Source organism: Delphinapterus leucas, chromosome 8, assembly GCF_059928025.1.
Source record: "Delphinapterus leucas isolate spDelLeu-1000000601 "Yukka" chromosome 8, BTC_Dleu_Yukka2, whole genome shotgun sequence".
NCBI classification, from domain to species: domain Eukaryota; kingdom Metazoa; phylum Chordata; class Mammalia; order Artiodactyla; family Monodontidae; genus Delphinapterus; species Delphinapterus leucas.
In genome coordinates this window covers 85824739-85847500 of record NC_143136.1, presented here as the reverse complement: position 1 = coordinate 85847500, position 22762 = coordinate 85824739, and the positions used below count along the sequence as shown (strand labels likewise).

Sequence of the window (22762 nt, the reverse complement as noted above, 5' to 3'; positions counted from 1 at the left end):
TGTGTTTAAACGCTTTCTTACAAATCTGACACTGATGTGGTCTTTTTCCTGGGAGAGAGAACAAGATTACAGGGTGATTAGTGTCTGTGCGGGAAGTCTCTTGCCAAGAATTCTGTAAATGTGTCCAGATGGAGGCAGAAGGGAGTCTGCGAACGGCTGAAAGATCAACACACCTCAAGCTCATCGAGGGAGAGTTAGGGACATGCGTTTTCATCTCATGATTTGGTGCTCTAATGCTTGCTTCTGGGTGCAATACAGCTAATAAGCAAGAAGAAACTCCAAAGCTACTAAAGGAAAAAATCTCAGAAATGAATCTTTTAATTTCTAATTGCCTCATTAAAAACTCTGAAAAATGTCCTACTGAACAAGAAATTTCTCGTGCCGTTAGTTAGCACGTGGTTTTCAGGTACTTCTTTTCTGTACATTTTGAAAAGAAGGACTTGTGTAAAAGTGATCAAGAAGGCATCACCGCTGGCATTGCCAGTTGTATATCCTCTGCTTGTTACCTCACAAACGGGTGCTTTGGAAATAGGCTTTACGGCTCAAACAGGAGCAAACTGTCAGGTCAGGCAGAAGCAGGAATAGAGGAAAGATGATGTTAAGAATGTCTTATCAGCCAAATGCTTCTAAGAATACAAATTAGAGAAGAAATCATTTGAAAACACAAAGTAGAAAGATGGATGTCATGGAGGTTGAACTAACCCCAAATAGTGTTTTCCCTCTAAAGTTTTCCATGAGATGTCAGCCACTTGTTGAGTGTTAAAATACTCTTCAGCTAGAGAATGCTGTATTTCCTCTGGCATTCCAGGCAGTTTCTAACCAGTGTTTGGAACTTGAAACTGGTGCCAAGCCTAAACACATCTGGTTGATTCCAGGCCACAAATAGCACTGGAATGCCTTCAACACCTTCCATAGCTGCCATACTTAAAAGTTTATTTCCAAAATAGAACTACAAAAAAAAAAATTGATCAGACTGATGCTCCAGAATTAAAGTCAGAAATGTGTCATGGAGAGCAGTATGTCTCATCATAACATACATGAAGCTATGTGCTTATCTTTCCTAATACAAACCTGAATTTCAGCCAACTGAAAACCAGCATTAGTAGATTCAACATCATTTTCATTTGCCAAGTGACATTAAGATTAGGAAACCATTCTACACGCCTCAGGTATTCAGTTATATGGTGATACATAATCTCAATTAGTAATCAAATATCTTTAATAATGCTATTGAATGCCTCTGGGGCAGGCTACTATTTAGAAAATGCTATAGGCTGCTATATGTTATTTCATCAACGATCTTTATCTTACTGTAACGTCCAATATAAATCAAGTGATAAGACACGGTAAAGCACAACACTGGAGTAGGAAGAAGTTATTTACCTGTAAGAGGAAAAATCAGAAAGGTAGCTGTTGGTGGCTACTCATTGTTATTGGGAATAAAGAAGATTCAAGTAATCTGCTTCAAAGGCAGCTTATAGTCTGAAGAAAAAAAGTGTAATTCAAACAACACAAGAACCACTCCTTAACTTTGGGAAAAGTTGTTTTAAATGAGGTAAACTAGATAACAGAGAAGAAAATTTCAATAATGTGCCAAGAGTTTGGAAAGATAGTGTGCTTTTCCATTTCACAAGACCACTGGGTGCTTTTCCATTTCACAAGACCACTGGGTGGGAAGGTAATTTAAAAGGAAGCAGAAGTGCATTTGGGAAAAAGACAGAGGTTTTGCCTTCCCGAAAAATCTCAAGTCGCTGTATATGAATTTGCTCTCTCTTGTGTGTACTTGGACCTTTAAAAAAATGCTATCAGGAGCTAGGATAAGATGTTTCTGACAGTGGCAGTTCAGTCACAGAGGCAGGGTGGTGCAGTGCTAGATAAGGAAGATGGGTTCTAGAGTCTGATTGCCTGGGTTCAAACCCATCTTTTATGACCAGCTGTGCAGTCTCAGGCATGTTAACCTCTCCAGGGATCAGGGTCTTTGTCAGTAAAACGGAAATTATTTGAGGACCTAACTTGTAGACTGGACATAAGGAGTAAAGGAGGCAATGTAGGTAAAGTGTTTAGCACAAGGATTGCACATAGTAAGCACTCGATGAATGTTTCATATTTTTATTTGTATTTATGAATACATGTTCAATAATTTCCCAAGTCGTAAGCAAGATGCATGTATCAGGAGCAGAGTACATGGATGAAATGAATCTGAGTGGAGAGAAGAGAAATTGCAGATTAAAACTTTCCTGGTTCTTTAGCTGCTACAGCACACGTGGGCAGAACCGTCCTACCACCTCCCTAAATGTCTCAGCAGCTCAAGAGCACAAAAATGTCTATCAGTTAGGTAACTACGTGGATCAGCGTGTGAATAACTTTGAATGAACATCACAGTTGATGTGGCTTTCTCTTTTCCAAAGGAACAAAACACAGAGCAGCATCCCGAGAGAGAAGGAGCATTCTCAAGGACAAGTTCAAGGCCTGTTAGAAATGCCTGGGGGATGCCCACTGACCTGCAGTCTAAGATACAGATATTCGATGGCTACCGGCAATTGATTTTCAGGAAATTCCTTTGATAATAAATAATATGCTTATATTGAAATACATTAATTCTACACTATGAACTGACAACCTAAAAGAATAAAATGTTCAGCTATTATGCCATACAAAGGACAGAACTGGGAAGCAGGAGTGTTGACCTATGCCTTGCACTAAATATTCTACTCATCTCCAGAAATTTCACTGGTAAGCATTTAATAAATTCAATTTAAATAGGAACTTACTTCGTCATTTATCTCTTTTTAACTTGTTTGATCGGTTTACCTGATTCAAATCAAGATGTCCTGGAATTAAATTTCCACATGAACAAGATGCAGAAAAAATCATCCAAACTGATACTGAGTGAGTCAAAACTTTTTCAGGGTAAGATTTTTTCTCTAATATCAAGATTCATGATTCACCTGACAGCTAGAATGATAACTGAAGTTAATAAATGAAAGGTTTGCGGTATGAAAAATATTACCATGTACCTGAGAAACAAAATTGGCTGGTAATTTATTTGAAACTCTGACTTCACTCAAAAGTAGAAACATTTTTATTACTTTTCTAAATAAAGTGGGTTTAAGAGCACCTACTGCAATGTCTCAATAGAGAAAGTACTCAATAAATGTCAGATTTAAATTTTAGTGGAATATAAGTGAGTGCTTTACAGTGCCTAACAGGAGTTTCAGATTGTTCATTTCACAGTCCTTGTTTGTGACAATTAATCCTATTGAAATCAACATTTATGTAGTGTTTCCTTCCTCTGTCCCAGTCCCGGTTCCCAGGAAAAGCAAGCAATCAATGAGCTATTGGTAAGGAGAATTAAGCATTGTATCTTTGGTGTCTGCCTAGGAAATAAATTAAACAGACCGAGGTAAAAGAGCACAGGATCTCGAGAATAAGTAGCTCATAATTTCCTTCATAATTTAAACTATTCTATATGTTAAATTGTAGACAGATGTAACAAACACACTTTATCAATGACACATTCGTAATCAACACGTAATCAAATGACCATTCAACTTCATTTCCCAACCTTAGAATCAATCAACCCAAAGATTGTTCTCACTTATAATTTTCATATTAACACATTCTCAAAGTATTACTAGTGCTTAATATAAACAAATAAAAGGCTTGTGGGGCCCAATTAGGGAAGGAAAATGAACTAAATTTCCACATATATCGTACTGATAGAAAATTCATGAAGAACTTCACTTTGATGGAACCTAATAACTGACAGATAGTAATGTCATGAGATATTTGGTCAGGAGACCAAAAAGTTAACACACTGGAAACTTGACAAGCTGGGAAGCCAACAGGAGGATAATTAATCACATGTTTAGAGAAACCATTGGATGGTTAGCATCTTGTTGCTAGGCAATATTTCTAGGCAGCTGATCTCACATCTTAAAGGACCAGAATATTTTATCTTTTTTTAGCACAGTATATTTTTCAAATTGATTATGCATATTTGCATTTGTCAACTTTGGGGTCTCTTAACTATCTATACACCTTGAAGTTTATAGACTAATTTATAAGAAATAAAGATACTGACTGGATGTCAATATGTATGACAGCCCTCACTAAAATAAAAGTTTTACACTCACCATGTAGTAAACGGTAGAGTTTGCATATGGTCATATAATAAAACCAATCAGAGAGGGAAAGATGCCTTCAATGATGTGCCTATTGTAGTTGAATAATGAATACAAAATATATTTGAGGTTGATTAAGATATTAAAGTAAATTTAGGTATGAAAATATCTTTAATCTATAATACAAAAATAGGACTTGGTACTAAAGAAAACATCTATTGATATCTATCATAAAAGTCAAATGTCAGGGACTTCCCTGGTGGCGCAGTGGTTAAGAATCCACCTGCCAACGCAGGAGACGCGGGTTCGAGCCCTGGTCCGGGAGGACCCCACATGCCACGGAGCAACTACGTGCGTGCGCCACAACTACTGAGCCTGCGCTTTGGAGCCCGCGAGCCACAACTACTGAAGCCTGCGTGCCTAGAGCCCGTGCTCCGCGACAGGAGAAGCCACCGCAATGAGAAGCCCGCGCACCGCAACGAAGAGTAGCCCCAGCTCGCCGCAACCAGAGAAAGCCTGCGCGCAGCAACAAAGACCCAACGCAGCCAAAAATAAAAACAAATAAATTAAAAAAAAAAGACAAATGTAAGAAAACTGTGATGTTTCAAACATTGAATTTTACCAAACAAGTGTAAAAACTATTGGGATTTGCTATTCAAATTAGGTTGCTTTAAAAGTATCATTAGTTGAACTTTTGAAATCATAGCAATTAGTATCAGACAACTGAAGGAAAAGAAAACTGGGTTGGTTGGAATAAGAGCGCTGTTATTAATCAACCTTGTTCTTTTTACAAATACCCTCAACACTTAACGTTGTAGGACTCACCCAACTTTCCCTGACCCTCAGGTGATTGTGGTCACTTGTACTGCCTCCCTCACATGCCCAGTGAGGAATAAGGGAGAGTGATCAGTACAAAGGCTTCCCAAGGATGGTTTTCAGTCACTAAAAAGGGTGCTACGTATTTAGACAAACTGTGACAGGAGGTATTCACATTCCCTTTTCTTCTTTTTTCTTGTTCTTTTTTGCCTCTTCATTACTTTTCCCCAAAGAGCATTAATGTTAGGTTAATTTTTTCCTCTATGTTAAAAACATTTTTTCAAAGCTCATTTTATTTTATTTTTTGGCTGTGCTGCGAGGTATGTGGAATCCTAGTGCCCTGACCAGGGATCGAACCCGCGCCCCCTGCATTGGAAGGGCGGAGTCTTAATCACTGGACCGCCAGGGAAGTCCCTATATTAAAATGTTTGATACTAGACATCTTGGTTAAAATGAGAATTTTCCTATAATTTCCGCCCATCAGTACTTTGGTTGCGATCCTACATTCTTTCTTTTCCCACTTAGGGCCAGTACAGCATGCCAAATTTCTACTGGAGAAAAGCTGGAGATGGGTTAAGAACAGGGATGAAGCCGAGTTACTCTGTGGTTAAGGGTGGAAGGAGGGGGAGGGAGGGAACACAGGCGTAGCTCCAGCACGCAGTTGCAGATCAGATCTTGGATTGTGGGAACTAATATTGCTTCACCTTATGGCACTTCAGCTTTCTTTTGAAAAATTAACTCATTACTTCTCTCCTTATGGGGAAGAATCAGGCTGCTATCTTGTCAACGCTTCCTAATGAGGAATGCATGAATTGGAAAGAAACTATTTAAATTTAGAAAGTTGTATTTTAGTCTTCCAAATATTAGTAATTCCAGTAGCTCATTTGGCCTATTATCCACTTTATGTCTTTTCTTTCACAGTCCTAATGCTTTTAGTTTATTCAAAACATGGCCAACTTATGAAAACCAAACAGAGTTACCCCCAAATCGTGGCTTCCTTGATGTTTCGATGATGAAACGAATACAGCATTGACTGAATTTTTTATTGTTAAATTTTTCCATATACAGGTTCATCACAGCTTAAGAATTTGAAGATATTTTCAATAGCTGGCTTGTGTCATGTCATTTCACTGCCCTGGCCATTTAAATATATCTTTGACATGATTTGTGAATTTGGTGTAAGACTAACTCAAAAAATATAAGACAAGCACACTGATAAACACATGAATGATCCAATAAACAGGCAACGAAAAAGTCCCACTGAGCTAGGCAAAAGCATTATTTCTTCCTTGTTGAAGGTATCAGCATATGCTACATCTTATGTTGCACAAGTGTACTCATTAAATATTATGAAATGTACAGCAGGCCGGGAAGCTCTAACTAGCTAGTCAAAGTCACTCATACCTGTGTGTTCATATTTATGTCGCAGAAGGGAACTGCTTTTCTGGAATGTCTTGTCACATAAGTCACATGCATACATGCCACTCTCTGTCTTCTTGATCTTCTTTCGAGACAGACAGGAGTCGGAGTCTGTCATGTCATCTAGGCCTGACATGTAGTCTTGTGCTCCATCAAGCAATTCTCCCTGTGATATAATCACATAGTTCAACACAGTTGCTTCTCTTTGTGTTTGTACCAAACAACTTCGCATCGGCTGACATTTGGAGAACCTCAGAGGTGCTAGCGACGGATCGATCTAGTTTTTAAAAACTATTACTTTCCACAAACAATATATGAGGTTTCACATTTCAGCAAAAATATAAACCTTCTCTGCCCTAGGTGGTAGAGCTTGCTGTTTTTCAGGGATAGAAAATGGTCAACTCTGAAGGTGAGAAAAACATAAACTCTCCCAAATTCCTGAATTCTCTTCCTATCAGGAAATACCTGTGAGTGAGAATTAAACATCAGAATTTGTGTATTTTCCAGCGTGCTTAACTTTAGGAATGATCCATAGCTGCGGAAACCCCATTTTAATTGAATTTTATATTTAGGTACAAAATGTTATTATTATGCAATCTATTTAAATGTATGTCTACCAACTAAAGGCCTCAAGCTATATTTTTATATTTAATTTTCTAATTTGAAATAGGGAATATTAATAACACTTTTTTATCAATGTTCTATCTATGTTAAAACAGCCTTCAGCGCTGAGCAATAATGAATGTGGATCAGTAAATTATTAAATTTCTTGATATTTATTTTGTCTTGATCCAAAGGAGTGCAAACTTGCATGATAACATACATTTCCATTTGCTAGCCCACAGTTCAGTTTTCTTAGGCTACGTTTGCACTAATTAATACTAGAGAAGATTAAATAGGCTTAAATACATTTACAAAGAGGGCAGATGTACTGTAAATTGGAATACCGGAACAGCTGTTACAGAGGTGCCCTGCTACTTTCACTTCTATTTTGCAAACAGGGATTATACTCCGTGATGTTAGAACATACCTGCTTTTGTATTTGAAAAACCATAAATTATTTACTAGCTTGAAACCTACAAAGGAAATCGTGTGGAATGTACAAAATATTTTTAAAATGCTCTTCCAAATAAACTATAAAATGAAGTGAACATCAAATTTATACATGCATTATTGCAAGCTGTGAGCGTCTCTAGAAGTCTGTGACTGTCATAAATGTTAACTTTTAGCATCTATGTAAATGCTACCAAATATTCATATCAATGTATAATTCTGAAAGCAGATGGATCAATCCAAATAAATCTCAAAAATAAATATTAAGTTCTTTATCTTTCTTAAGGCAAAAGTGCTTACGTAGCACAGTGTTCCACTGTTTCTCCGTTTATTTGTGGAGCTCACTCAGTTTTAGATTCAAGTCCAAACCCACTCTTCTATTTCTGCTGAGAACACAGCACTAGATTCTTTTCACTAAGATGTTTTTCCTACATACACATAAAAGATATAATTTTCACCTCCTCTCTCTGAAGCAAAAAGATATGTCTCATTACCTGGAATCCTGGTTTTCGCTGGTACTTTCTCCTTTGCTGCATATCAGCAAAAGTAGCTGCTCCAGTTGGGTAAGTATAGGCCATATGTGGTAGAAAGCTCATCTGATCCAGTCCTGGGTATGGTCGTAGCCCAGGGATACTAGTCTGGACTGGTGGCATGAAAGTGGCAGGAGGAAATGCACTTTGTGGAGGAAGAGCTGTGTATAGAGGTTTGGCACTAAATGGGTTCATGCCGAACACTGGGTTAGCGCTTTTGTTGTCCAGATTATTTGAATTTGAAAACTCCTTCTTGATAAACGTCAAGTTCAGAGGCTCATCTGAGTTTTCAGATGACGAAGAAACACTGTTATGGTCTAAATTTATGCTGCCAACTTTTGTTTTGTTCTTTGTGGCTATAATACTTTTGGGTTCTTTCATCTGTTTTGGTAATGACAAGTCCAAAGGCTCAGCCTGGAGCTCCTCAGAAGAGAAGCTGTTTGGAGTGTAAGAACTGCTGTGGGAGTTTTTAGAAGATGTGGAGGAAAGATTTAAGGGAGAAGGAGTATTACTCCTGGAGTGGTCCAATTTTTCAACTGGTTTAATGTTGGTAAAATGGGAAGGTTTTGTTAGCCTGAGAGGAGGATCGCAATTCGTAACACTGTTGTGGAGTTCTGCTATAGATGGTGACGTGATGGAGTCCATAGGTTTTACAGGAGACCTGGGTAATAAAGAGTCTTTTGTGGGAGGATTACTGTTGGGGGCTAACGGCTTGGAGTTCCTTTCCAGTGATGGTGACCTGGAATTTGAGTACTGGTAGACTTTTCGTTGCTCAAACCATTCCTTCACAAATTCCTGAGGAAGGCCCACAGCAATAGAAATTTTCAGCAGTTCATCAGAGTTGGGCTCCATGTTCATAGCATAATATGCTTTAAGTACAGACATGTGGTCCTTGTATGGGTTAATGGGGCTTGTCATTCCTTTCTCAGAAAGTACAGATGACAAGAGGAGGGCTTTATTATCAACAAAAACTCCGGCTTTGTTGGGGACTATGTTTTCATGGGGTTGTAGGACTGCCTTGATCTCTTCATTCATCTTACAAAGGTAACGTTCATGCTGATGCAAAGGAATGGGGCCAGGAAAACTTTCTTTACAGAACTGGCAGGAGAATGGAGTGGATATGTTGTGGTTCTCAATCATTTTGTCATCAGTGACCAAATCTATTAAAGTACGTAGCTTCCCTTTCTTTATGTTACTGATCTGTCTCCTTGAGTCAGTAGTCAAGCTCTGGAGGCAAGCTTTGGCTTCATTGACTTTTTCTAACGTGTAGTCGATAATACTTTTAGTGGCACCATTATGACTCACTACTGGAAGACCTACGGGTGGAATATTAGGAGAAGTAACTCCTTGTTCCTCAGGTTGAGAGCATGGATCCTTCATGTGATAACCTTTCAACTTGGAAATTTCTTCAGCCTTGCAGTCCATTTTTTGCCTGGAAACTGTGTTGTCCACAATCTGTAGAACCTTTTGTACCTCGCTTAAATTACTATTCATTGTGTGAAATCCAAGTAAAGGGGCTTCCATCCCTACACCTAAGTGCTGCATTGGGCTCTGAGCAGACGGATGAACTCCTAAAGGGCTGGTGGCTCCAAGGGCACCATTCATAAAGGGACTAGTGCCACTAAACCCGTGTGTGGCCATAAGAACTTTATTATAGTCATTGAAGTCTAGTGGTTCTGTTTTAATTTTAAGTAAGCCTGTTGGTTCAGACATACTAAGTGGTTTTCCATTCTCCAATTTGTTTCTTAACTGGGTAATGGCTGAATTAGTAGGAGAAGAAGAAACAGAATTAGGGGAAGAACCCGTCTTGATATTGTTTCTCATCCGGCCATTTACAGAGATTAAGCCAATACATTTCTTGCTGCTGATGTGTGAACTGTAGGAACCAGAGTGGGAGAAACGTTTCTTGCAGTTGGGGCACTCGTACGGTTTTTCACCTAAAATGACAATTAAAATTGACGTTACATTTTTTTGATTGGGTAACGACTGCAGTTGTCTACCAAGGCAAGAATCTGTGCAACCAAAGGAAAGGAACACAATGGGGCACCTCTACGTTCTTGGTGGTTAGATTAGAATTATGTGGCTATCACTGTTTCAGGGCTTTATCTACCCTGGAAGGACATAATTCAAGATGTTAGCAGTGGAAGGTGAGGGCTATCTGTGCCTTTTTCAGCCAAGATCCCAAATCTGGTCTTGCCATCGGCGGCCTCCTATTTAAACAGAGTGTCAGATTAATGTGTGGTCAATAGCACGATAAAGATGTCACAGTATTCAAAGGGAAGTGTAGCCATGGCTTTAATCAACTCTGTGAAGATTCCATTGACTCTACCAATCCAACTAGTCCTTTGAATAGCATCCAATTTGGTAATAAAATGCTTGGCAGAGCTATCAAAATAGTTATAAAGAAGAAATCTCAGTGGTAGGTTGTTGTTCTGTAATATACAGCTCTCAGGAATCAAGGAACACTTATCATACAAAAGCTCTTTTCCAAAATTCTCCCACATTCTTCTTTCAAGGTTGGGTATCAAAAATGAATATCCTTCAGAATTTGCCAGCTGAGTTTCTTCAGGTCAAAACATTTAATCTGTAGAAGAGTTTTTAAAAGGACAAAAAGGAGCCTCTAGATTTCACAATAGATCAAAGCATTTGCAATTTTCAAGAAGTATAAGCACTCCTCTTCTTATTAGTAGTGCTACTGGTGGTACCATAAGTCTCACGATGACAAAGCAGGTGCACATAGCTTGTGACATAAATGGGTAGATCCAAAAAACTACATACAGGATTGTGTAAATTTTACACGATCTTTAAAAATGCCCCTAATGAAACAAAATGCAAATGTAAGCACCAGCCCCTCTGTTACTCACCACTGTGAATTCGCAGGTGTTCTTTCAGATGGTGTTTATATTTGAAGGCCTTGCCGCACTCTGTGCATTTGAACTTGCGATTACCTGCTCCTTGGGTCAGCATTTGGTGCTATAAAAGGAGGAAGACTGACATCAGTTTTGTGCAGGAGGAACAAAGGAAATTTGTTACAAATATTTGTAAAAGGCCTCTATTTTCAGACAGGCCAAAAGGTTTGAGTGCATGTTTATTTATTTGCCCAGCCGTTCAGAGTTGCAATAAAAGTGATAATGTTGGCAATAAAATTGGAACAAATAAAAAAAAAGTGCTTTCACATGCGCATCCAACACTTGCTTTAGGATTATCTCTGTAGTCTCTTTTCCAGAATGTTTCTTTGAGCCGTTACAGATGAGAAAGCATCATTGCAAAGATGTTTGTGGTTCTCTGTGTTTACTGCAAATTCTAAAATCTGAAGATTCCCTATTGGAATGCAACTGTTTTGTCAAGGAAAAAAATTAATATTATCCTCAAAATCCTAAATAGTCTCCCCAAAAAACTCCCCACACAAATAACTCATTTTATCATATTTTCTGGACTGAGGTAAAAGTATATCTTATAATGAAGGAATACCAGTTTTAAAGAAGGAAAAAAAGCCCCACACACATAAATTTAAAAATCCTTGACTATAACTATTTCATTACATGATAAGCATGTTTAAATACCCCATTCACTATGCTAGTAGCAAATATAAACTCTGTTTTCCCTGAGATGTTGCATGTAAGATCTGACTCATTATCAAATGTAACAGACAACATCTTAGGTTAGAGCTGCTTGAGCAGTTTTATCACAGGCCAGTAGGAAAGACTTCACCGACTTGTCATTTTCCTTTTTAGTAGTGTGCTAGGGAGTAGGGATGAAAAAGACAAAAAGTTTGCTGAAAAGACAAGTTAAAAGCAGCAAAGATATAATCAAACACAGCTGACCTTTTTGAACAAGGGAACAAAAGCACTGTGACTTAGAATTCTGAAAAAAAAAAAAGAAAAAAGAAAAGAAAGAAATACAGTCATCCACTCTGGATGCTCAAGGTAGGAGGCCAGCCTTTTTCAAGCAGCAATGACACAAAAGCCTTTTGCAAAAAGACAGCACAGAAACGGTATGACAACTGCTAGGGTGTGCTGAATCTTCCCACATTCCTAGTGAGACAGATGGTGTTACATGGGACACAGGGAGGTTTGTTCAAACAGCAGCAACCTTCAAAGATCAAGCAGAGCCCAGCCCGCCGAGCGCCATTGAGGGACCAGTGCTCATATGTTGCTGAGTTGCATAAACAAACAGCAACAGCTGCTTTGTCTCCCCCCACAGTCCTCAGAGGACTACTATAAACTTTAGTTGTGCCACTGTTAATATGATACAATCATTTTAATTTACTAATTGTAAATGCCATGAGCAAATGAGGGGACTTTTCAACACCAAAGCTACCATTCATAATGCGCCAACACAATCACACTTCTGCATGTGAAATTTAAAGCGGTTATGCTAGATAAATATCTGGGCTTGGTTTTTTTTCCTAGAGTTTTTGTGCATATAAGCAAGGGGAGAGAAACTGTTACATAAGTGTAACTATGCAAGCATAGTTTTTATAACTGAACTTGGAAAAACATTCAGGTGACAAGTTCAATCAGATATAAATGAAATGATTTACATGAGCTGTTTTCTTAAAATAGTAAAATTCCATAATATAGTATCATCGCCATTGCTGGATCGTGTTTGCTTATTCTCATTTTCCTTATTCAAAGAAAATAAAGCCCATAAGAAAGAAACATAAGAATTTTAGACAATATCCTGTTCGATAATTTTAAAAACAGATATGGTGTCAAGGTTTACGGGTGATTCCAGATCTGTTGGGCCAGTTATTGGGGCTTAAGGCACACCATTTCTGTTACCATATGAACACCTCATAATAGCAATCTGCAGTCAATTCTCCCAGGAGGACAGAAAGAGCAGTTTTGCTAAAACATTTAAGGGACACTATGAATCAATCCTATTCAATCATTTTAAGGATTTAAGATGCTATGCTGTTTAAGACAGAGTTTTTATTTTTAACACAAGTAAGCCGAAAGAGGCAGAGCAATTTTAACATTTAGTAACAAATATGCATATCAGAAAGGGATCATTTTTATTGCATATCCAACATTTTAGTATTAATCCAGTTTATTTTATATAGATATGCACATATATTGGAGGCTTTTTTATTTTCTTTGAAACACTTAATGAAATTTCATAAACTAGGAGCAGCTTGTAAAAATAGTCTAAGTAATTGAAGATGTTACGTGACAAATGAAAAAATGCACACTTCTTTTACTATGACTTAGATCTCATACAAAAAAAAAAATCTAAGTAAAACTAGGTGAAAAATGGAATTAAAATTGCTGAGATGTTTAATAATGTATAATTAAAAAGCTACAATTTCATTCACTTTTTGTGGAACATAAAAATGAAACTAAAGTGCAAATAAAATTTCTAAATTAGAAATTAACACACTCATTCGATCGTGAACATAAGACTATTAAATCATATTAGAAGAGACCATCAAAAAATCATTTAGACCTCAATTAAAGCTATTACCATTAAAAGATCTGCATCTTCAAAATGCCATGAAAAATTAATAATGATTGCCAATCAAAGCAATATCGTTTCTCTAAGGGGTTATTATAGAAAGAAATCACTTAAAACCAACCCCCCACCTGATCTGTCCCTGGCTTGTGCGTCACCATATGCCGCTCGAGCTGGGTGCGGTAGGCAAACGTGTAGCTACACAGAGGGCAGGAAAAGTTCTCTTCATTCTTCTCGTGGCGGTACTTGATGTGCTCCTTCAGTGATGTCAAGCGCTTGTAGCCCCGGTCGCAGTAGGGGCAGGTCAGCAGTTGGGCAAAAGCATCTGGAGTTCCAGGTGGCAGGTCTGTAGCCGAGAGACGAGAGGGAGAGAAGCAGGCCAAAAGGTCAGTAAATCAATGGCAGCTAATGGGCTGACTGCCCGGGATGGTATGACAGGAATCACTGCAATCTGCTCCACGAGAGTGCCACAGGCGCACGCGGCCTCCACGCACACCAGTCCCCTTGCACACCCAGGGCAGACTTGTCGAAATCAGCTCACACTGTGCTGGAAAATTAATTAATTACTGGAGCATTTGGGGGGAAATTTAAACAGCTGATAAATGAGGAGATTCTCTTTAGGTGACTGACAGTTTGTAGTAAACCTTTAGTCACATATGACTCAGGGAGTCATGGGGTGAAGGAGCTTTTCAGGTGTCGGTAAAGAAGAACAAAGGTTAGGGTCAGTATCTCTAAACTTTTTTGTTTTCCTCAAAAGTGAAATATTTTGGAAAGATAGGAATCAATGTAGATATTTTTATCTCTTAGAAATAGGCTCTAATTGTTCTGGTTCTTTATTGGATGTACAGATGACACAAATTTGCTGACAAAAAAAATTTCACAATACCCTAAAATTACAGTTCTAATCTTTGCTCATGAAATTCCATGCCTCTGCAGCTGTTCTTCAAATTTTAAGGTAAACACCCAGGCATGTAGTGCATTTGTAATTGTAACAGCTGCAGAGGTCAGCGTCGTGGCTAAAAATGAATTACAGCCTCACCATTTTCTTCCTGCCCATTGGCCTCTGGCGTGCCAAGGCGAGACAGCTCCTCAGGGGCTTCTGGGTAAATGATGGCTGTGTCACTGCGCTGAAGGTACTCTTCGATGCTGACTGCATGGCCATCGCGTTCCTCCAGTTTTCTTTTGGCAAAGTATTCCTCAAAGTCTGATGTGCAATTTGCATTCTTAACTGAAATGGTAAAAAGGAGAAGAAATGTCTTTTCAGGGCCTTCTTCCTAGGAGCCTCGGTCTGCCTACATCATTGTTAGTAAGACACATAGACTTGCAAAAAGATTACAAATACCTAGTTTATTTGTAGGAAGTGTTGCAGATGACCAGTTATTGATTGAATGCTTATTCTCATAATATATGCAAAAAGAGAGGACACTTTAAGTTAAATAAGTATATTTTATTTTCCTCTTCTTGGAATACTAGTCTGCGTGCTTCACAAAGAATCAAAGAAATTTTTTAATGTTTTTCAGGGAAAATTAAAAAAAAAAACAGAACTATAGTCTCAGATCCATAAACATGAGAGATAATATGAACTCAAAGCTACTTTAGCAGTCTATATAAAACTTCCTTTTCTTTTAAGAAAGGTATAATTAATTTTTTATAGTCCACTACACTTAATGTTCCTAACCACGTATACATCCTGTTGCTAAAAATAAGCTTTTAACCCTCCAGTCTCTGAACATCACAGACCGCCAGGACCACCCAGTCCGAGAGAGATGAGAAAGGACGGATATTCCTAGAGAGATAATAATGGGACTTTGTTAAAAAATCAGGGAATGTGGGAGTTTATCCTTCCTTAAAATTTCAATGTTTAGCTCAGTATTTTAAAGCTGCTGAAAATAAAATAAAGCTCACACTGATAGAAATAAAAAAGTAACAGACGGAGTTAAGAAACTGGCTATGCTGCAGTGTGATTTCGATATGATTTTTAACTTTTGTAATTATGACTCTATTCCCATGACATGAATGATAGTTGTAAATCAACTTTAGCAACTCTTGTCCCAAGACTGTATATTAGAAACCACTAGCTATGTTTCTGAAATAAGTTGTGGCTTTAAACATCCTAAGTAGAAACTTATGCATAAGACAGTGTTGGGAGAGTGGCTGCCACATTATTGTCTACCAGAAGTAAGTGAAGAAAAGTCTTTTGCTAGTACAATTAATGGTGGGGCCCTACTTTCATAGTTTTTGAGAACAGTTAACCTTGATTCCACTATATTCATCATCTCACCTTCTCTGTCATAAAAGATATTATAGTACTTGCCATCCTAATTCTCCCTGGCAATCTGTGGCAGGGTGTTGTTCAAGCAAGCCAGTCAATTTTTATTTTTGGCTTTCACTGTTATGAAATGTTATGAGAAGAACAGAAAGTGGAACCTTCCGTTAATCAACAAGTATCTACTGAATGCCTGGTATGAGATAGGCATCACGCCTTGTTTTGATAAGCAAAAAACAGATCCAGCCTCATTCTTTAGGAAGCCATGAGAATGATCAATACAACTGATATTGTCTCAAAAAGTAGATATAATATTACAAACTCAAATAAGTGTTATGAAAGAAAGCTGTACGGTTGTACTACAGAAGTAACAGGGGGACCTGACGGGGACCTGATGGAGTGTGGAAGATCAGAAAAGCCTTAACTGAGAAGCACAAAGTTAACTAACTTTAGAAGCTGGGGTACAGCAGTGGCGACTAGAAAGAAAATGGAGCATTTCGGGATCTGAAAGGACTGCTAGAGTGTGGAGAGAAAGGGAAGCAGCGTGATGCAAGGGTGAAGGGGAAGGTAGGGACTAGACCCTGCAGCATGTGCTAGCCCTGTTAAGGATTTGAGTTTTCTTCTAAGAGAAACAGGAAGCCATTGAAGGGTATTAGGCAGAGAGGATGGTTGGATGAAATTATAGATTACCTGCATTTTAATATGACAACTCTGGCTACAGTATGATAGGGAATGCAGGAAGAGAAAAGTAGATTCTGGGAAACCAGTTAGGAGTCTCTTGCCATTGATTAGGCAAATGATAAAAGTTAGAGAACTGGTGATGGAGACTATAAGAAGTGGCTGGATTTGAGAGATACTTAAAAAGTAAGATTGTTAGATTTGGAGAAAGATTGGGTGAGCCAAGGAGGGAAAGGCTAAGGCCCTCCCTTAGGTTCAGGCTTTTTGAATTTGATGGATGGTAAGGGACATTCACCACACCAGGAAGCATGGGAATTCTAAAAAGATTTGAAAATATGAATGAATACACTGGATCAAATAAAATAAACTTGGGGAGCATTACACTTTGTAGACTATTAAACTAAGTGCTAACTCTCTGAATACGGTGATCTCAAGCTTTTCTCTTTTGCCACTTCAACTTCTGTTAATTTTAACAAGAGCAATGGTCTGATTCCAAGATCTGCACTTCCTCAAATGTAGGTTTGGAATGTGGAATAGTGGATTAAGATTTTATATCTTGAAATTTTGCTTAAGTCTTTTCTTAGAAGAATGCGGACATTGATTAGGATCACTTTCCCTCTGGTCTGTCCATGTTGTCATGGATGTTTTCCAAAGGATACGTATTGGTGGTGATTGTGATGGTGTCATTTAACTCGCGCCATTAAGTCACTATGGGGTATGAAGGAATTGCCAGCTTGCACAAAATATTTGTTCATCATTTTGGATCATCAAAATGACTTCAGTTCTATCAAAAGTCACCTTTTGTTTTAAGCGCAAGAAAAGACAAAGGGGACAAAACGTGGGTCCAAGATGAACCTTTTTTGAACAACCTGACTGATCTGACCAGGGACTGACTTCTTTTTCAGCACTGTGGCAGTAGATAGTAAGGTAATAGCAACTCTCTAAATCCAGATCTACTTGAACATTGTCAAATGTTTAAGACACAATTTAAGTTTTTCAAGAACACTGTCCCACTTGAAGATCCTGAGTGTAATCTAGTAAACATGGATGGATGTACATTTAATATCATGCTAATTTTATCTTGATATTTCAGCAAGTATCTGAATTATCTGGCTATCTTTGCATGAATTTTCATTTGCATATGAATGTTTCCATCAGAAATGTAATCAAATGCAAATTCAATTGGATTTGCATTAATAGCCTTTCGGCTTAAAAGGGAGGAAAATTCTGATTTTTCTGGATAGGCAAACTAAACTGCATCTAGATACACTATTGGTATTTGGAGAAGCGATTCACTCGCTAGATCAGATCTGGCCATACTAGATTTCTATGTCAAGTGTGATAGGGACAAAAGATATCAAATCATGTGCTCTCATTAAGGATCATCTTTGTGGCCTGAGCATCGAATATATTGCCTAGAAATTAGTAGGCACTCAAGAATCATTTATGGAATGAATGTGGAATAAATTATGTCCTTAACACTGATCTTGGTGCAGAAGTCTTCTAGTAAAAGGAAGCATAAGACAAGACACCTACAGTTGAGCTAGGAACTCAGACCTACTATTCAAGTAACTGTAGAACAATTACATGATAAGCTGTGTATTCGTGATCATAAATACTTGCAAGAGTTTGATAGGGCTCAGATGAGTATTCAAAAAGGGTTTTACGAAGAAACCCAAACATTTAAACCTATTTGCTCTATCAAGATTTTTTTTTTCATGTGGTATAGATATGCTATTAGTTACATCTCTCAATATCTATAGTCACTTAAGTGGGCTAGAATCTAGCCTTCTATGAACTAGGTATGACCATCATGGATATAATGTGTTTTTCCCTGGTGTTGCTATGGGTACTAGTAATATGTGGTTTTTTCTGCCCAGTACCATGACATTCTCCTTTGCCTGGGATGGCTCCCCACTGTCCCTAGTGCCAAACCTTATGGTACCCAAGGCAGCTGCCATGTTGTTGCATGATTCTGCTCCCCTAGTTACAGTGGATTAATCTGCACCCGAAGTGAAGCAATCTTAGCCCTCCATCCTCCAGGTCAAACCGCTGACTGGTCCCGTGGTAGCCAATCCATCCAACTGAGTTCAGTCAATCCCTTCCCCATGATTTTAGAACATGGTTCCAAAGAGATCACCAAGGCAGATTTATTTTTTCCCAGCGACTGCAGCTATAAGATGTAGAATGAAAGAACTGATAAATCCCATGTAGAATAAGAAGACTTACGAAGAGAGAAAATGAGCAGATATATAGAGAAAAGCAGAGACAGAATGGCAAGTCCTGACAGTACTTTTCTAGCTACACTTGACTTGTTCCTGAGGCCAAGCAGCACCTGCGTCCTTCCAGAGAGCAGAAAAATTCCCTTTTCTGCTTTAGGCTATGTTGTGTCTCAATCTCCTAGACTCCAAATCGCCCTAACTGTTACAATTCTAGAACAAATGATGGAATTAAATTTTTGTTACTCTCAAAATTCTTGGGAAGGATAATGTTTTGATTCTATTTGGAAGTCTGCATTTTTGGTCTTTACAAAGATTTTGTAATACTGTATAGTGGACTCAGAGATGAGGTAGAAAATCTGCTAGAAAGTTATAAAATTCCTCACTGCGTTTTTCTAGTGTAAAATAAACCTTCTTTTCTTTCTTTTTCCTGTCTTTCTCTTCACTCCTTGGTATCCTTGGAAGAATTGCCAAAACACACTGACAAAGTATATTTGCATGGTATTTATGATCAAACCATAGCAAAAATTCACAAGAAACGTCAAATAATTTCTTCCCATACCTTCTCCAGAGATTTTGCATTTAGTCCTAAAATTTACCCTAGTGTCTTGCAAATATCTCAACCTTCCCTAAGGTCAGGTAAACTTTCCTCTATCCAAAAACAGAACTTCATTAATTAAAAATGTTTCCTCATAGCCAAGTGTATTTTAATATCGTTAGGGTAAATTTCTAGGTCCCTTAAGTCAGAACAGCCTCAAATTTCTTGTAAATATGTTGGTCACGCTTACTAATGTTGCTAATACTTTCATATATACCCTTATGTCTATCTTAGATATTGATATTTTTGGATAATGATGAATATCAATATGGACTAACTTTTCAAGTTATTGCCTAAAAACAAGCAATGTTAACATCTTTAAAGAAAACCTCTAAATAAAAGAGTTATATTGGTCTTCAAATCATTCAACTCCTGCTCTCCCCATAATTGACTTGTTTTAGGTATTTCTCAAAGATTCTTAATACTTTTACAAGTACCTATATTATGATGAGACCTTGATCCTTATTGCTTCTCCTTTTCTGTTTCTTTCTCTTTAGTTTTATTCCCTCACCATTTATTTTCTTTATTTGTTACAAGCATGTGTTCATGTAGGAAGACAGGTGCTCTATTAACACTGGTCTATTACCCAGCATGTTTTTAACATTCACTTAAAAGTTAAAGAAATATATTTGAATATTACGCTAAGCCATTTTAATAAACATCAACATGAATCAATAATTCTTTTGGAAAAGAAAATATCTTGGAGGGTCTAGAAGAGCTGAAGTAAGTATATGTAAAAAACTGAGCAGAATCATTCATCCATCCCTTTGTTTAATAACTGTTTATTGAGTGCCTACTAGTACCAGAGAGTGTACTTGGGGATAAGGACACAAAGATATTGACTGAGAATTGTTTTCCTACTTCCATGATCCTCATATTTAGAGACAAGTACATAAAATGGTTGTTATTCTGCAGTATACAGACATATAGATACATGTGTATCAGGGGAATATAAATACATATATACACAGAGAGTCACACACAGAGACACACACGCTTCCTCAGTCTAACATCGAAATTATGCATTTATCATATCATCTGCTTTTACTCACTTCAAATGTCAAGGCAAAGGGACCTGAACCCTAGGTAACTGTATTCATCACCTTTTTGAAAAATAGTCTCTTTCTCAACATTTTAGATGGTAAGAAAACACAGAAAATTATTTTTAATTCAGTCATTTGTATTAAATTTTTTAGTTTAAAGAAAGCCCATATTCAGCATTTGTTGAGGTATATAAATCCTCATGGCTACTTTGTTTAAAGTTGACTAATTAATGTAATATAGGCATTTTATCATTAAAAATGCACGTGTGCCTTTCTGTAGAAGGCTTCTGAAATACATACTGGCACCAAATATCTAAAAACAACCATGAGGGAAGATGATCTTTTTCTCATTACACAGCTACATGGGCAGCCCAGCAGAGCCTCCGACTGCTACAGAGGTGTGTGTAAAGCCAGGTCAAAAGTGACAAAGTTTTCTTCGCTTCCTGGGAATTAGTACAGCTTCTGGGCCAGTCTCTCCATGCCTGCTCTGACATGGCTTTCTCCTGGGAGCACATATTCAGATGCCAGTGAGGGTTCCCAATGTGTAAGAGCTTCAGGAGAAAAAGTTCCAAAGGGATGGGAATCTGTAGTACTGTGCAGGATCAAATATCTCCCTAAACAGCAGGAAGCAGCCCAGTCAGGGACAGAGTCTAATTTTTAAGTGAGATTTTTTATTAGGGGATTCTGAATATCAGATTTAGAGACTACTAACCCTTAGACAGTTTTGATTGCTATGTATTGGTACAAAGACCACGCCTTTAAAACAAAAATTCCCGTTAGATAATATGTTTATCTTTCATATACCTGTGAAACCTAAAATTTTGGAATTGGTATATTACCAAAAAGACTCAGACTATTTTATTATATTTTAGAGAGGTTTATGAAGTATGGTATTTTTGTCCAGTAATTCAGTGCTCTTTCATATGCTTTCTGTAGAGACATACGACACCTAAGGATGCTCTAGGACAGTGGTTTTCAAAGTGTGGTCCGCAGGCCAGCAGCATCGGTATTACCTGGGAACTTGTTCAAAATGCAAATTCTTGGGGTCCACCCTAAACGGATGGAATCAGCAATCTGTGTTTTAACAAGCCCTTTAGGGGATTCTGATACATGCCCAGTTAAAGAATCACTACTCTGGGAATTCAATTCTCTGTCTCCCCTGGCTAAATAAGGCATTCAGTAACGTGGTTTTGGGAAACAGCACAGAATTACTTCCATGTCAGGGAGCCTTTCTGATGATTTCAACCTGAGTTCATACCCTCCTTCTACAGAATACCATCTGCATATCTCAATTGTTGAATTTATCACATCACATTATAATCTTTCGTTTACATGCCCATGAGCTGATAGCGGCATGGAGGGTCTTATTCACCTTTGTTATCCCAGTGCCTAGGGCAGTGTCAGGCACACAGCTAATGCCCACTAATTGAATGATTAGACCAGGTTTAAAATTATTAGACTACTCATTTTGACTCAGCTACTTATGTTTTTTAATCTCAATATCTTCTCCTGTAAAATGAGCTAGTATATGCTTTCTAGGGAATCTTCGAAGTTTCAGAATTGCATCATTTCAATTAATTCTTTGCCCTAATCAATTTGCTTTTTTATTCACTGGCTAGGCCTAGAGAGTTTTATCTGTATTCTTTTCAATTAAAAACTCAACGCAACACAGTTTTCTGATGGAGGACCCATATCCACAGATTAAGAAAAAATATTTCAGAGGTGCCTGGAAACCACAGACAATATCACAAGGAAAACAGTGCTTATTAAATATTTGCTGAATGAATGAAGGAGACACTCAAGAAGCTTGGGATATCAGTTATTTCTTGTGGGAACTCTTGCTGTGAAGTGGAGATAGCTGTTCCTAACTGCAAACAAAGCTCATAAAACCGCAGCATTCATTCGCCAGGAAGTAACAGGCTGTTCTCGGTGTACACTGATTATAGTCTGAAAATGACCCTCCTGTTTAACCTGCCAAGTGCTACTTCTGTCTTTCTCTCCTCAGAACGTATCTCTTTCTATACTTTCTTTTTAGAAACTCATTGTATGAAATTAACTAAAAAAATTTAAAATGATAATATGCATGACAGATCTGACTGGAGGACAAAACTCTTCCAACATATAAAAATGTGACTGATCTTATGCACAAGAAGAAAATGACATGCTTTATAAGAGCAGGACTCTCTCCTTGTTAAGTATTTAGGTACTAACTGAATAATCTGATAAGCTGATCTTGCACAATTGATTACCACTATACATCCAACTCAACTCTTCCTGAGAAATACCTTATGATGTATGGCTACTTGTATGGCTACTGTTACCCATAGAAGAAAGCTAGCTGTATTAAAAATTTTAACTTAAACTCCATATAAGAGCAATAAGAGGAATTGGAAGCTATAAACCAAGAAGACAACAAAGGTACAAAAACATTCTCACTCTTTTCTCCACTTTCTTCTATACTAATGATATGACACACAAAATTCATGCTTAAAGAGGCTTAACCGACTGCTAGCCTGCTAACCTTATCACTCCTGTTACCAATTTGGGGGACTTATACCTTGT

The 22762-nt window shown here is 37.8% G+C and overlaps 1 protein-coding gene across 3 annotated transcripts in view; it reads right to left on the bottom strand.

Moving 5' to 3' along the window:
• Positions 1 to 22762, bottom strand: part of ZEB2 (zinc finger E-box binding homeobox 2) — a 131977-nt gene that overhangs the window by 5501 nt on the left and 103714 nt on the right. For all 3 annotated transcript variants that reach the window (XM_022569672.3, XM_022569678.2, XM_089916857.1), the window contains 6 exons: positions 14436 to 14624; positions 13528 to 13742; positions 10807 to 10915; positions 7907 to 9879; positions 6345 to 6525; positions 1 to 48 (listed from right to left, as the gene is read on the bottom strand). The exon at positions 1 to 48 is cut by the window's left edge. In XM_022569672.3, the coding sequence (XP_022425380.1) occupies positions 1 to 48; positions 6345 to 6525; positions 7907 to 9879; positions 10807 to 10915; positions 13528 to 13742; positions 14436 to 14624 (2715 nt within the window). The remainder of the gene's footprint in view (positions 49 to 6344; positions 6526 to 7906; positions 9880 to 10806; positions 10916 to 13527; positions 13743 to 14435; positions 14625 to 22762) is intronic.